The sequence below is a fragment of the Rattus norvegicus genome, chromosome 6 (assembly GCF_036323735.1).
Source record: "Rattus norvegicus strain BN/NHsdMcwi chromosome 6, GRCr8, whole genome shotgun sequence".
In the NCBI taxonomy this organism is placed as follows: domain Eukaryota; kingdom Metazoa; phylum Chordata; class Mammalia; order Rodentia; family Muridae; genus Rattus; species Rattus norvegicus.
The window spans coordinates 58,566,590-58,580,686 of NC_086024.1; the positions used below are offsets into that span (position 1 = coordinate 58,566,590).

Below are 14,097 nucleotides of genomic sequence, written 5' to 3' on the forward strand. Positions count from 1 at the left end.
GCACCTAAATGGGTCTGAAGGCAGTATATATAGCATTTTGATAATCACTGTTATTACAGCTAATTGTTTCAATTCAGAAGAAGACTCAATTATCTTATATAATTACGCTCGTTCCCTATAGCCAAGAAGCAACCAGTTCATCCCGTCTTCTGGCAGCTTCTGACCAGTAAGAAGTGTTCAGGTGTCTAACTAGCAAGGCTCCTGGTGAAGGGCATCCTGAGCCCATGCCTTCTCTTTCTGTGACATGGCCAATCTCCAGAACCTTCCCCAGTTAGCATCTGTAGTGTTCCTCCCTAAGGATAGGCTTGTGACCTCTGCCTTACGCACCTCTGTTCTCACAGAGCTTCAACAATGACAGAGGCACAGGGGCGGAGCACGGACGGTACCTTTATAAAAGAGAACCACGATCTTCTGGAAGGCTTTCATGAAGTGGATGTTGTCATAGCAGTATTCCTGAACCTTCTGCAGGAGGACAAGCTCTGACTGGCCTTGGGAACTGAACACGGCCAGCAGGGGAGCGTATTGCTAGAACAGAGCAGAGGGAAAAGGTGTGTGACCTGGAGCCAACACTCTTGGAATCTCAACAGCGCCTTGGAGGCCCCTTTCGCGGTTATTATGTTATGTCCAATTAGAGTGAATTTTATACCAGTGTATACTCTATTCACTGTATCCTCAACTGTATTACAAGCAACTACACAACCCTTTGTGTATATTGGGAACTGTGGAATTGAAATCACATCCTCACAGGCTATGGTGCAGCCCAGCTCTACTGTGAGGATGGTGGGATTCTCCTTCCCTGTGTCCCAGGCACTGCAAGCCACCTGAAGGATCTCTTTCTGTTATTCCTGAATCCCAGATATCTTTGACTTTCCGTTAGTGCTAGAGAGCTTTTTCTAAGACCTACTCACTTCCCTTTCATAGAGACGTTCCCATCTGGAACAGTGTTTCTTCCCCCGACCTCAGAGACACTGAAAGTCGTCTATGACCACTTAGGTCACATTCTGACCTCGACTTCCTAACTGAATTCTCCATGCAAGATCTCCTACTGTTTCTGCTCGCCATAGTGCCAGGGCATGCTGTACCTCAAAATAGTCAACCGACACAGTCAATTTACTTCTCTAATCCTAATGTCTATTCATAGCTTACTTAAATCAAAGATTCTGGCTTCTATTTTTCCCTATGGAACACAGTCGATAATTAGCTCACATTTCTTGTTAACGTATGACGCTACAGGTGACTGTATATTTCCGATGTCTTTTAACGAGAACCCATCTGGAGATGTTTCATGCCTAAACATTTTAGGCAGCGGCAGATTTGAGAAGGAAAATGACGTAGCCAGGGTTGGCTCTGGGGAAATGGGCTCTGCATTCACTAGCTCTTTCGTTTCTCGTTATTTGTGACAGGGTCTCACGTAGCCAGGACGGGCCTAGAACTGATCTGCATGACGCCACCTTCTCAGTGCTTGGGGTTTCAGGGATGCGCTGGCTCTACCCGCCACACCGTCAGGAGGTGCAGCTGACCCGCCTCAGAGCTGGTTCCCTTCAAACGCCCGTTACCTTCAGGTGCTTAAGAGCCTGCTCAGCAACCAGCTCCTCCTTCTTGTTCCATTCCACAGCGTTCATGACGCAGGTCCACAGCAGCCCGATCACAGCTGTCTCCGGAAGGTCGTTCCTTTTCATTTCCTCTTTGACGTAAAGCACCACCTACGTTTCATGGAAAAGAGTCGGAGAGGAACAACTGAGCAACCATAAATGCTGGGGCTATTCCTCTCCACGGCCTGGGGCAGGGTGGAAAATCCTGGGTTCAGCCTCTCCATCCCTAATACACATCCTCCAATGATAAATGAGAAGTATAGAAGCTGCTAGATGACATAGAGTAAGAGAAAGGCTTAGCTTCCTGGACAACCATTCTATGGGGGAACCCTTTGGGTCCAGCAGAGTAGGGCATTTGAGTCAGGCTGACTTATCATGGGTGCGAAGTAAGCAACAGCTCTGTGAATTTTTCTGTTGCTTAAAATTAAACTTCTTGATGTTTATCCTTTCAGTCCTGCTCTTGAGATGACTCTCCCGCCCCATCCCAGTGAAGAGCCAATAGGTAAAGAACCTGAACGCAAAGGCACCACCTCCCTCCTTCCCCTCCCCAATTTCCAGACAGGGAACCTTGATAAATACACGAGGGTGACCTTGAACTTACTGCTCCTCTCCTCACCACCTAGCTGCTGAGATTAGCTACCATACCTGGTTTATGAGGCACTGACATTGAACTGAAGGCTCCTATGTACCAAACAAGCCACACCCCAAATCCTGTCACTTTCTTTCCTCGATTCACGTCAATCCAGTGTATTCTGCAATTAGCAATACATCCATTCCCCTCCCTTATGGTGAGAAGATAACTGTTTTCTTTACTCCTGAACTTCAGAAACAGAGGACTGGCTGGGTACCTTTAGAGAGAAGTGGCAACCCGAGACTCAGACCTGCCTGGGACCCTCGAATGACTAGGAACAGGGACTGCTGCATCTAAAACCATCACTGTGGTTTTCCTTGTAGCTCACACCTCACTCTGTGCGTATGAGAGTCAAGCACAGCTCTAGTTTGAAGAAAATGGCTGCAGCTGCTGCAGGCTGCAGGCTGAAAGAGCGTCTGTTGTTCTAACACCTCCACCTGGTGGACAGTTAGCAGTTTGAGCTTCTCCAGCCCCCACTCTCTCGAGAAGCCAGGTAAGGCTCAGAGTACAGCAGATACAGCTGAAACTCAAGGATTTGGGAGTAGGAGGAGGACTCCCCAGCTAAAGTTTGAGTTTATCATGTAGAAAGGGTGGTTTTTTCTTTCAGCTTAAACAATGCCTTTCCAGATGTGTAGACAGTCATTGCTCTCTAACACATGGCAAACCATGCTTAAGCACGGTTCCAAAACCGGTAGCCTTTACAGAGCTCTTATAATGGGGTACATAAGATGCTGGCCCAACTGATCTTTCCCTGTGTGGATTTGTGTTTTCTTCTTCAAAGACGCTGGAATATAGCCCAATGGTGGGGCTCTTGCTGTGTATGCACACGGTCCTGGGTTTGACTCCAGGGGCCATGAAAATAGAAACAAGCAACACATTCATACCCAGTGATGCAAAATGCCCACGCCTTGACACTAAGTGCTAGTTAATGCTCGCACCAGGTAGAGAATCGACAGTTCAACGGAAATCATCACTGTGTGGGAGATTTTACCAGCAGAGCGCCAAGTCTGCGTGTTGACAAAACCGTTTGATAATCATGGCAGCCTGGTGAAAATGAGCAGTGTGAGCCAAAATAACGTCAGTTTCTAGAATACTCCCAAATATAACAAAATAGGATTTTGAGTCAGTACTTTGAGCCAACTTCAATGTTAGGAGCAAGGGAATAGTGTATGGTAACACATAGGAGGGACGGGAAGGCGAGGGAGGGGAAGGCGGGTTGCCCTGGTGCTGTTCATATTTTGATGCTAATTACTCTTCCCCAAGAGGGGCTGCCTAGGAGAGGTCAGGACCTTCTCCCCATTTTAACTTGTAAAATAAAGGCTAGAGCTGGTGATTAGGCAGGGGAAAGGAAAGGTGGAGTTGGGGAGGGGAGGGGGAAAAGGGATGGTGGAGGAGGAGGAAGAGGAGGAAGAGGAGGAGAAGGAAGAGGAGGAAGAAGAGGAAGAGGAAGAGGAGGAGGGAGGAAGATGGAGCTGAAGCATGAGGCCTGGAGAAACTGCAAGTGATAAGAGATCTCATAGCTGGGGAATAGAGCAGTGCAGTGTTAGATCTGCCCAATCTAGGTGCACAGCTTGTATTCATATTGAGTTGCGTTTTCTTTTCAACGGCTTATTTGGGCTGGGGAATTTACCACAACAGGGGAAGCTTATGTTATATGACCTATATAATTCTACACACGAACGTACGCACACACGCACACCCTCGCTAGCATGCATAGTTTTTTGCATGCGTTGGGGATGTAAACCATGGCCTAGTGAATACTTCTTCAGGTGCTCTATCATTGAATACACCCACAGCCATCAACCATGTTTGTTGAACTGGAGTTCACCGTGGTCTCCTAGCTCCCTGACGGGCTCCATCCTTACCCTGTATCTGTGTGTGTTGTGCAGGGCTTCACTACACGGCCTCTTACCTCCTTGATGGGGCATTCCTGAGACAGTCGCTCTTGCAGCTCCTTCTGCAGTTCCTTCCTGGTGCCCAGTGACTGCTGGACTCGGAGAAAGTCTGACAGCTCCTTCAGTCCTGCGTCAGTGAAGTACTTGGCGAAATGATCCACACTCTGTCTGTTCACTGGGAAGAGTTCCTGAGGGAGAAAAGGAGGTGTGTAAAGTCCAGCCTATTCAGACGAGGAAGGAATTCTCACACCAATGTCACTTGTGAACTCTCACATTCAGATGAGGAGGACTAACATATTCCTATACAGTGACTTTTAAAATAAGATGATTTTATGAAAAGGATTGAGCAACGCAGACAAACTTGCTTTGTGCACTGTGCCCATCCATCTTTTCTCCTTTCGCTTTAATCAATGACAGCACAGGGCTAAATTTGTCTGACTACACGAATTCGATAAAACTCTGAGCAGCATTTGAATTGTTTTTAAATTGAGAAGAACATGGACACAAGTTAGCTGTTCGCACTGCTTCCTTAATTGAGTTAACAGGGCTCTCTCCGCAAGGCTGAAATGATTGGAAACAGTAGGAGAAAAACCACTTGTCTCCAGGGACCTCCACTCTCATTCCAAGTAAATGCTGCGGCTATTCCAATACAGCGAGGGAGCAATGGGGGACTTTACCATTCTACACTGAGGGTGGCTCTCAACTAAGGTCTGAGTGAGACCCAATCTGAACTTACCTCATCAACTGCCTGGGTTCTTACATAATTCAGATGGTGTTTTTTTTTTTTATTTTTTATTTTTTTGACAAAACAACAACAACAAAAAAGAGCAGAACCCCATAGCTGCTTTGATACCGTCATCATTTCATCTTACCCTATGCAGCCTGGCACCCTCTCGGTAACGCTTACTCACCGTCTAATCCTGTGTGAAGTCAGCAGCCAACTATGAGATGCAGGCAATTTTCAAAGCTCTCACATTCCCCCCAACTGCCGGCAAGTCTAAACACCCGGCATGTGCTTTGCATTGGTTAGATCTGCCCGCATGTTGCCCAAGGCTCCGTATTTCCACCTTAGTGTTAAGAACTGTCATGGGGCCACCACTGAGGAGAGGAGCAGAGCAGAGGCTGCTGGGCCAGGACTCAAACCTCAACCTTCCCATATCATCACCAGCAAATTTCCCTTGAGTCATATCTTGTATTTCAGAACAAGAGTCAATGGGAAAATCTATCAAATGTGCATGCATATCAAAACACCACTTCCCACCACAATGAAATTTCACTGTTAATATTTACAGTATCACCAAAAACCTTCCAGATTTAGGGGGAAGGGACCCATTTCATTTTATGGAGTGGTCCCCTCTCCTCCCAGAGAATCAAACTGTATTGGCACTTCTCCCAGAGAATCAAACTGTATTGGCACTTTAGATTAGACTGTTTATAATAAAAAAAAGTATTTCTAAAAACAAAAACTATCTACCTATCTATGTATCTACCTATCTATGTACCTACCTATCTATGTATCTATCTATCTATGTATCTATCTATCTATGTATCTATGTATCTATCTATGTATCTATCTATGTATCTATCTATGTATCTATGTATCTATCTATCTATCTATCTATCTATCTACCTACCTACCTACCTACCTAGTCACCTCTCTCTATCTAACTAGTGTGTTCACACATGTGTGGGTCCTCAGAGGACAGCTTGTGGAAATCTGCTCTTTCCATATGTGGGTCCTGAGGAGTCAAACTCAGTTCTCAGGCTTGGGAGCAGGCCCTCCCACTCATATATCCATATTGCCAGGCCTGAAGTAGAAATGCATCACCAAACACAGCAGCTGATGTGGACTGTATAGCTAGAACTATTCAAGGACAGTGCTGTTGGGACTAAAGTCAATATTGGCTCCACAGCTCAGTATAACCACCGAACATTCTCTGTCAGGAAGACAGGACTGCAAAATGGGATCTGATGTTGTGCTCAAGTGCATGTCAATCATACTGTTCACAGTTCACTTATAAAGCAGATGCATACCCTCATTACATAGGCCTCCCGACTACCAGAAGTCTGTATTAATTATTACTCGACATGATCTGTTTTCCTCTAGCTTTTGTCTATGTCATTTTTTTTCTCTCTACAGTGTTGGACCTTGACTTTTCCCTTTGTTTTTGACTTTGAGGTAGAGTCTCATGAAGGTAGGCTTCGGTCTGGCTATGTACCAGAAGATTAGCTTCAAACTCAGGGTAATATTCTAGCCTCTGCCCCCAGTGTTAGGGTTCTAGACATGTACCACAGTGACACTAATTCACCATTAAAAAAAAAAAATGCATGTTTTAGTTGTGTGTAGCCCATTCCCTTGAAGTTGGATGTTACCTCATAAAAGCCAGGGTCTGTCTGCTATCTTTCAATTATCCCCATTCCCAGAATTTCTGGCACACAATAAACCAAAAACAAACTAAATGAATAAATAAAAGGTAAGGCCACTTCACTTGTCCTTTTTCTAGGGACTTGAAATAGTTTCTCCCATCCCCTCTCCTCTCAAGCCATACAAATTTTTCCTTCATCTGGAACAGGGCTGAGTAATGGCTAACATCACTATTTTTGTGAATGGTTACATAAAACTTTGTTGCATATCTTCATGCAACAAAAATCACTCCCTTGAGAATGTAACAGATGCCAATTGTCTCATGGGTTGAGTCAGGAAGTCTCAGGCACCTCCTGTACTTGGATATCACAAGCACCCTGTCCTCGCCCCACTGAAGTCGGAAGCAATTGGGTGCTTCGTCTTCTCACAGCATGCAGATCTAGTAAGAACAGTCAAATGCCAAGTGCTTTCAAGACAGATGCATTTTTATATCCAGTGACCTAATTAACCATCTTATAGCTATTTCAGAAACCAGACTGTGAGTCTTTTGTGGCACTCTGCGATACATTCTATCTCTGCTACCAATGGCCAACTTCCTCTCAGTCAGAGTGGATCAACAAAACCCCTCCCTCAGTGCTGCAAACAGAAGCAGGAGTAGCTAAATGTCCTACTCTATTTCCAGACTTGCCAGTGACTCTTTTTTTCCCTCATTTTTATTTTAAATGGTATTTACGCACATGTGTCAGAGTGTAGATATATGAGTGTGAGTGCAGGCGCATTTGAAGGCCAGAAGAGGGATTGGAGCCCATGGAGATGGAGTTACAGATAGCTAGGAACTACGTCTTCCTGACATGAATGCTGGACCCTTTGCAAGAACAGTAGGCATTCTTCACCACTGAGCCATGTCTCCATCAGGGCCAATAAACTTTGGGTGGCCAATAGCAAGTAGGCTTTTAATGTGCCCGAGGGCTTTAGTTTATGACATGTTTCTGTCTTACGCAGACACAATGTCCAAAATGAGAGATCCTTCAGTCTGGTTCCTGAGATGAAAAGACATGTGGAACCCAGCTGTGACTAGACAAGATCCAGCTAATTCATGGACAATTCACAGCCTCACCAAAAATGCTATGGTGTGGTGGGTCTGGCAGGAAGGTTCTCTGGGTAAATAGGCTTGCGGCAAAGCCCGCCAACCTGAGTTTGATCCCTGTAACAGCACAGTAGAACAACAAACTCCCACAAGTCATCCTGACCTCTATATGTGCATCAAGGAATGCAAGACACACCCTACCCCTTAAAGAAAGAAAGAAAGAGGTAATATAATTCCTAATGAACATTTCACAAGTATCTTATTTGTTGAGAATGAGTTTTTAAAAAATACATTAGTTTTTAAACACAGTCTTAAAAAAAAAAAAACCCTTCAGTTTTGCAAATAGTTATTTGATACTGAAAGTGTTGGTTTGTTTTTTTTACACTGCGGACTGCAACCAGGATGGCTTTGAGTGTGTTAGGCAAGTCCGGTCTCACTGAAGTATCACTGTGGCCGCCAGGAAAAAGGTTTACTGTTGACAAAATGTTAATACCCTGTCAGCAAACTTCCGAACTTACGCGTTTATAGCTCTTATAATTCTATATAGGTAGCTATGACCACATATATGAGAGAAGGAAACTTTAGGTGAAGGGTTTAATTTGGGTCACAGTTGGGGGATATCATGTTGGTAAGTGTGGCTTGCTTCACAGAGCCAACCTGGAAGCAGAGAAAGGGCAATTCCAGCGCTCAGCTGGTTCTCTCCTTCCCCGCTTTTTAGTTCATGCGCTGTGACACCTCACGAGATGGTCCTAGCATCATACAGCCTCGCCTCTCCCCACGTAATTAATCCTCTCTAGAAGAGCCTTCGTGCATTCCCAGAAGTGTTCCTCATGATGGGCCTAGGGGGCATTTCATTTATCTAAAATATATTAGCATGTGTACAACCAAATCAGTTTCTCTAAGAGAATAAATAAAAGGAACACACTCCAGTTCAGCACAGACCCTGGTACTTCACCGACACGACAACACCCTAGCGCCCGTCACCCATATAAGCTTGATGCAAAGACACTTAGGTCACCCATATAAGCTTGATGCAAAGACACTGACAAGCAGCCTCTTGTCCAGGTTGGCTTTTCTCAATGAAGAGGTGACAGAATTGGCATCTTTCTCTGCCATCCAGGCTTTGAAAAGCTTGACAGCGAACGAGGCTGCGATGCCTGTTAAAAGAGAGCGAGAATGTCATTCCTGGGTACAGAGACCGCCTGCGAGGACGAACATTTCTGAATGGGTTTCCACAGAGGTAGACAGACCTGCATGCACAGCTCTTTTCATACTCATGAAAACATCTTCATGAGCCAGAACCCATCATGCCCTTGATGCCAGCAACAAGAAGTAGAGGCAGGAGCATTGCTGTAAGAGCCAGACCAGCTGCATCTACACAGTAAGTGTGAGGACAGGCAGGGCTACATGGTGCTATTCCACTTCTAAAACAAAAACAAATTAACAACCACCACAACAAAATCAACAATGAAAATAGTTTTCAGCCAGGCAGTGGTGGTACATGCCTTTAATTCCAGCATCTGGAGGCAAACGCGGGTAGATCTCTTGAGATCAAGGCTAGTCTTGTCTACAGAGCAAGTTCCAGGACAGTCAGGACTAGACAGAGAAACTCTGTCTGGAAAACGACAACAACAACAACAACAACAACAACAACAACAACAACAACAACAACATCTTTTCACAGCAGGGATACTGATTCCCGTCTGGTATAACTGAATCATTCAAGTGTTTAATTCATTTATTCACATTTAATAAATGTGTGCATGTGTGTATGGAGGCCAGAGGTCAACACTGAAGTCCTCAGAAGCCCTCCTCTTGTTTGGTTGTATTTGTTGTTGTTGTGTGTAGCCTTGGCTGTCCTTGAACTAGCTCTGAAGACCAGCATGATCTCAAAGTCACAGAGATATGCCTGCCTCGGCTTCCTGAGTGCTAGGAGAAAAGGTGGGCATCAGTACCACTAGCTCTTCATCTTGTTTGCTGAGTCAGGGTCTCTTCTGTGGTCCAAGGCTCTCCAGTTAAGCTAGGATTATTAGACATTAAGCCCCAGGGACCTTCTTGTTTCTGCTTCTCAGCACTGCAATTACAAACATGTGCTATTTAAGGTTCCACTCCTAAATTTTTAATTTTTTTTTTTTTTTTTTTTTGAGTCAGGATCTTGCTTTGTAGCTCAAGCTGGCCAGGAACACGCAATTCCCTCCCTCAGCAATAGAAAGGACAGGAGTGAGGTTCTAGTGACAGCTGACTTGTCAAGTGATGCCACGATGCCGGTAACTGAAGAGAACTATCAGTGTGGATGGCCACAGACCTTTCAATGTATGTTTCTCTTTGGACGAAAGAATAAAATATAAAAAAAAAAAACCCTTAAATGAACTCACAGCACCAGGGCTGTTTAAAATCAACATGTCTGGAACTTTAAAACAGCAGTTCTGACAGATGTTAATCAAGAAACCGCTCAATCCCTTATCCATGTTTGAATCATGATTACTTCCAAAAATAAACAATTAGCTAGCTAGCAGACAACTCTTCTGTAAACGCTTCTGATTTCCAGTTTTAAATTTATATTGCATTTGATGAAAACTTATGTCGTGGTGGAAATTCTGAATTGATTTTCCTACATCAAACATTCTGCCTAGTGTTGGTGGCAGGAGCTACTGCCAATGTCTTTTTCACTCCTGTCTAAAAGAATTTCTATGTTGGTCACTGACTTCTGATAAGCCTCAGTCCTGGCACCTCCTCCTCCTCCTCCTCCTTTCTATGACCTTGGCTATGTACATCAGCTGGGCAAGCTCCCGAGCCTGTGTTAAGTGGCATTCTGCTGAACACGGACACAGAGGGAGATACATATCATGGCTGATCTTTAGACTTTCGATGATGATCAGGAAAAACGCTCTTGGGATGAAGTCCATGCCATGAATGGTATTTCCTATTCATATAATTTCTTAATCCATTCTCAACTAGGAATCAGCATTTAAATGTCTAGTTTCTAATGGTGGTAAAGCACAAGGGAAAACCATGATGCAAACACAAGGCCACTCCCATAGCAAAGGTCCTTTCCTTCCTATTTTACTATAACCAGTTTCAACCACAGAAACGGTGAATACATTAAGCCATACAACTACCACCTAAATTCTACAATGGTCGCTATTAAAGACTGATTAGTTCTAGTTTATGTGCACCTGTGCATACGCACACACATTACACACCTTATGTGTGTGCAATGTGCACATAAGGCCAGAAGAGGGCACTGGGTCCCCTGAAATAACAGTTGTAGGTGTTATGAACTGAAGGATGGTGCTGGGAACTGAGTCCTCATCTTTGTCAGGAGCAGAGAGTGCTATTAACAGCTGAGCCTCTCTCTCACTTAGGTCTGACATTAACTAGTAGGGTAAATATTTCCTGTTGTGATGGCTTAGGTAATTCAATATTATCAATGTATAGAGTGTAAATTTTACCTTCTTTTTAGGTGCAAAAAAAAATGGCTAACAACATAAGTAAGATATATGAAGTGTCCTGAATTCTTTTTAGAAACATATTCGGTCAAAAAGCCCAGTATTAACAATGTACTAGTGATTCCAGAATCATATGCCAAACACAGTAGGCAATCAGCATGACGGCACCTGTCTCTTGACTTACTATTTTTTTTCCTTAGCTACAAGAGAACTATTAGCCCTCTCACTACGGGCATGAATGAAGCTGGGCCTTCCTACACGCAGGAGGAAAACTCCCCAGAAAGAAACAGATGCTCTCACAAAAGTGCCTTTAATTTATTTTTAAGGAAAATAACTGTTTTGCGGTAAATTGTAATTTGCATACCATTATCCTCCTACAAGAGAACAGCCCACTTTTGTCTCATTGTGTAATCAATTATTTCAGTAGTGCCTGCCAAACTCTTAATACTTTAACATTTGCAGCATTCTTGACTTTGAAAGTCTTCATTGTCTTTTGGACAACCGAATGTCTTTTAATAAGAGATATTTTATGTTTTGTGTATATGCTTGCCCATGTGCGTGTGTGGATGTCCAAGGTCAGAAGAGTGTAGGAGGGCCTGGAACTGTGCTTACAGGCAGTGATGGTTTGCTGGGAAAGGAACTTGGTTTCCACCAGAGCAGTAAGTGCTCCTAGCCAATAAGCTATCTCGTCCTGAACGTCTGAGAAATGTGAGTGAAATGAATACCACAGAAAGGCTCCTGCCCAGTCTCTGTGTATTTTATTTCACAAGGGAGGGTGCTGCTATGTTTTTCAGGCTGGCCTGGAATTCACTATGTAGCCCAAGACGTCCTTAAACCTGCTATGACCCTTAAGGCCTCAGCCTCCTGATCAGCTCCACAGATCCAAGGTGGTAACAGTTTAGGTTTTTGTTTAGGGGATATTTTGAAAACAGGAAATCTCTGGCTTCTACTTTCTTTACTGGCTGGCATTTTATCTTCAAAGCAAAAGGGTCCTACAGAGGACAAAACTTTTCCAGACCATGTTGTGTTATTCACACAAAGAGGAGCATCTGAGCTGGAAGAAAAGGTTTGGATCTAATCAGTTTCAAGGTATCCCCAATCTGCGAGTCGAAGTCAAATGCTAATATATAATAGGTGTGCACATTCTTCTTTCTGATTCCTTATAGTGAACATGTACATGAAAAACATCATTTCTTGGCGATATGTGCATGCACAGGCACAGGCGCATGCGCGCGCACACACACACACACACACACACACACACACACACACACACACACGCGCGCGCGCGCACACACACACACACACACACACACACACACAAGAAAGGCAGACAGTTTTCTCCTGTCTCTATTGTTCCTTTTCTTTTCCATCACACATGTGACAAGCCTTAAGTACCTTCTTTGACTAAGCTGTCGGTGAAGAGACTGGTAAGGATGGTGGCCGGGAGGGTTCCATTGCCCAACAGGATCCCAGACAGCATTGCCAACTTTGTCTGCTCTGCTTCAGAAAATGCTTTAAGGAAGAGGAGAAGCTGCAGGTAAAAAAAGAGAAAATACCACTATAAACCAGACAACAATGTAGGAAGATAAATAACAATGCAGTGTGGTCATTCGTCCTACGTGGTAAAGCAGGTCACCATATAGTGCATTTATCAGACACTGGAAACGCATGTTCAGTCATAAATGGATAGTGTAGAAAGAAACGCTGTCGGACACAGTACTTTCCTGTGGATTCACACACATGTAGTTATAAATAGTCACGATAAGGGACGCTTGGGGAATGGTATGTATACATAATGTACACTTGCCTGTGCATATGGAGGAGAGGAAGCACACAGCAAACATGTTTTCTGAAATATATTGACTTTCACATCTCCCCACCCCCGTGGCATACATAAAAACCTTATTTTGCAAAGAATAAAATTTTATTTTCATTGATTTACATGTAACCGTGGTGTGTGTGTGTGTGTGTGTGTGTGTGTGTGTGTGTGTGTGTGCATGCAGATGACTGGAAAGCCGGAAGAGAGTGTCAGATCCTGGGACTGGAGTTGTAGTTGCTGTAAGTCACGTGATATGAAGGCTAGGAGTTAACTCAGGCCCTTTGCAAGAGCATAAGTATTCTAACTTCTGAGTCATCTGTCCCATCTCTCCAGCCATTGAATATAAGTTTTTGAAACACAAAACAGCAGAAAAGAGTTGGAGGAAGACCTTTGAGGGAGAAGAGTTGTCTACAGTTTTAAAACATCAGAATCAAACACATTATTTCTTGGATCATGGTTTAACTACTAGCTTTGGTAAAGAGGCAATGGAAGATTCGAGATAAAGGAATTTCTAAATAGAATTTGAAAAGACTCTTGACTTTAGGAGTGGGAGATGTGTGTGCCCCAATACTGCAAACCTTAACATGTAAGAGAGTGAGAGAGGGTTACTTAGAAAGTCTTAAACAAGTCAAAGCAAAGGGGAACTTATGTCCCTCTTCACAGTGAGTTTTAAGTCTGCAAAGCTGTGGGCTGTGGTCCTCCTTTTCCCAACTCTCCTTTGCTTTGTGCTATGACTAAAGTTTCTCAATTTCATCATCTCTTAGGTATGATGCTGAGATTCCCCAGGGGACCCCAATACACAGCAAGGGACCTGACTGACTTTTCATCACTCAAAACCAATGAAAAGTTCCCAGCATTAATATAGGTTTGTTTTTACCTGGGGGTGACGTGATTTTTAACCAGCTCTGTAATGTGTGTAGGACACACTAACTCACCATCCCTGGTATCTCAGAGAGATTATGTCATTCTCTAGATATGTATACTGAGTGGAAGACCCTTAATCAGAGCCTTTGACTTCTATTCCATGTCTAGTATGCTCCAAACAAACAAACAAACAAATCACCTCATGCCAAGGAGTGAGAGAAAGAGCTGAAGTTCAAAATTCTCTCTCTGTGTGTATCTATCTGTATGTGTATGCGTGTGTGTCTGTGTCTGTGTCTGTGTGTGTGTGTGTGTGTGTGTGTGTGTCTGTGTGTGCTTTGTTTTTTTAGATATGGTCTTGTTTTGTTGCTCAGGTTGACCCCAAGCTCAGGATC

General features: G+C 43.9%; 1 protein-coding gene across 3 annotated transcripts in view; it reads right to left on the reverse strand.

Moving 5' to 3' along the window:
• The window catches only part of Bzw2 (basic leucine zipper and W2 domains 2), a 60,560-nt gene that overhangs the window by 11,228 nt on the left and 35,235 nt on the right, over positions 1–14,097 (reverse strand). For 2 of the 3 annotated variants that reach the window (NM_134402.3, XM_063261524.1), the window contains exons 6-10: positions 12,418–12,553; positions 8,618–8,727; positions 4,136–4,306; positions 1,557–1,703; positions 387–525 (exon numbers count right to left, since the gene is read on the reverse strand). In NM_134402.3, the coding sequence (NP_599229.1) occupies positions 387–525; positions 1,557–1,703; positions 4,136–4,306; positions 8,618–8,727; positions 12,418–12,553 (703 nt within the window). Of the gene's footprint in view, positions 1–386; positions 526–1,556; positions 1,704–4,135; positions 4,307–8,382; positions 8,550–8,583; positions 8,728–12,417; positions 12,554–14,097 lie in introns of those variants that run through there. The other variant, XM_063261525.1, reaches the window with a different exon arrangement.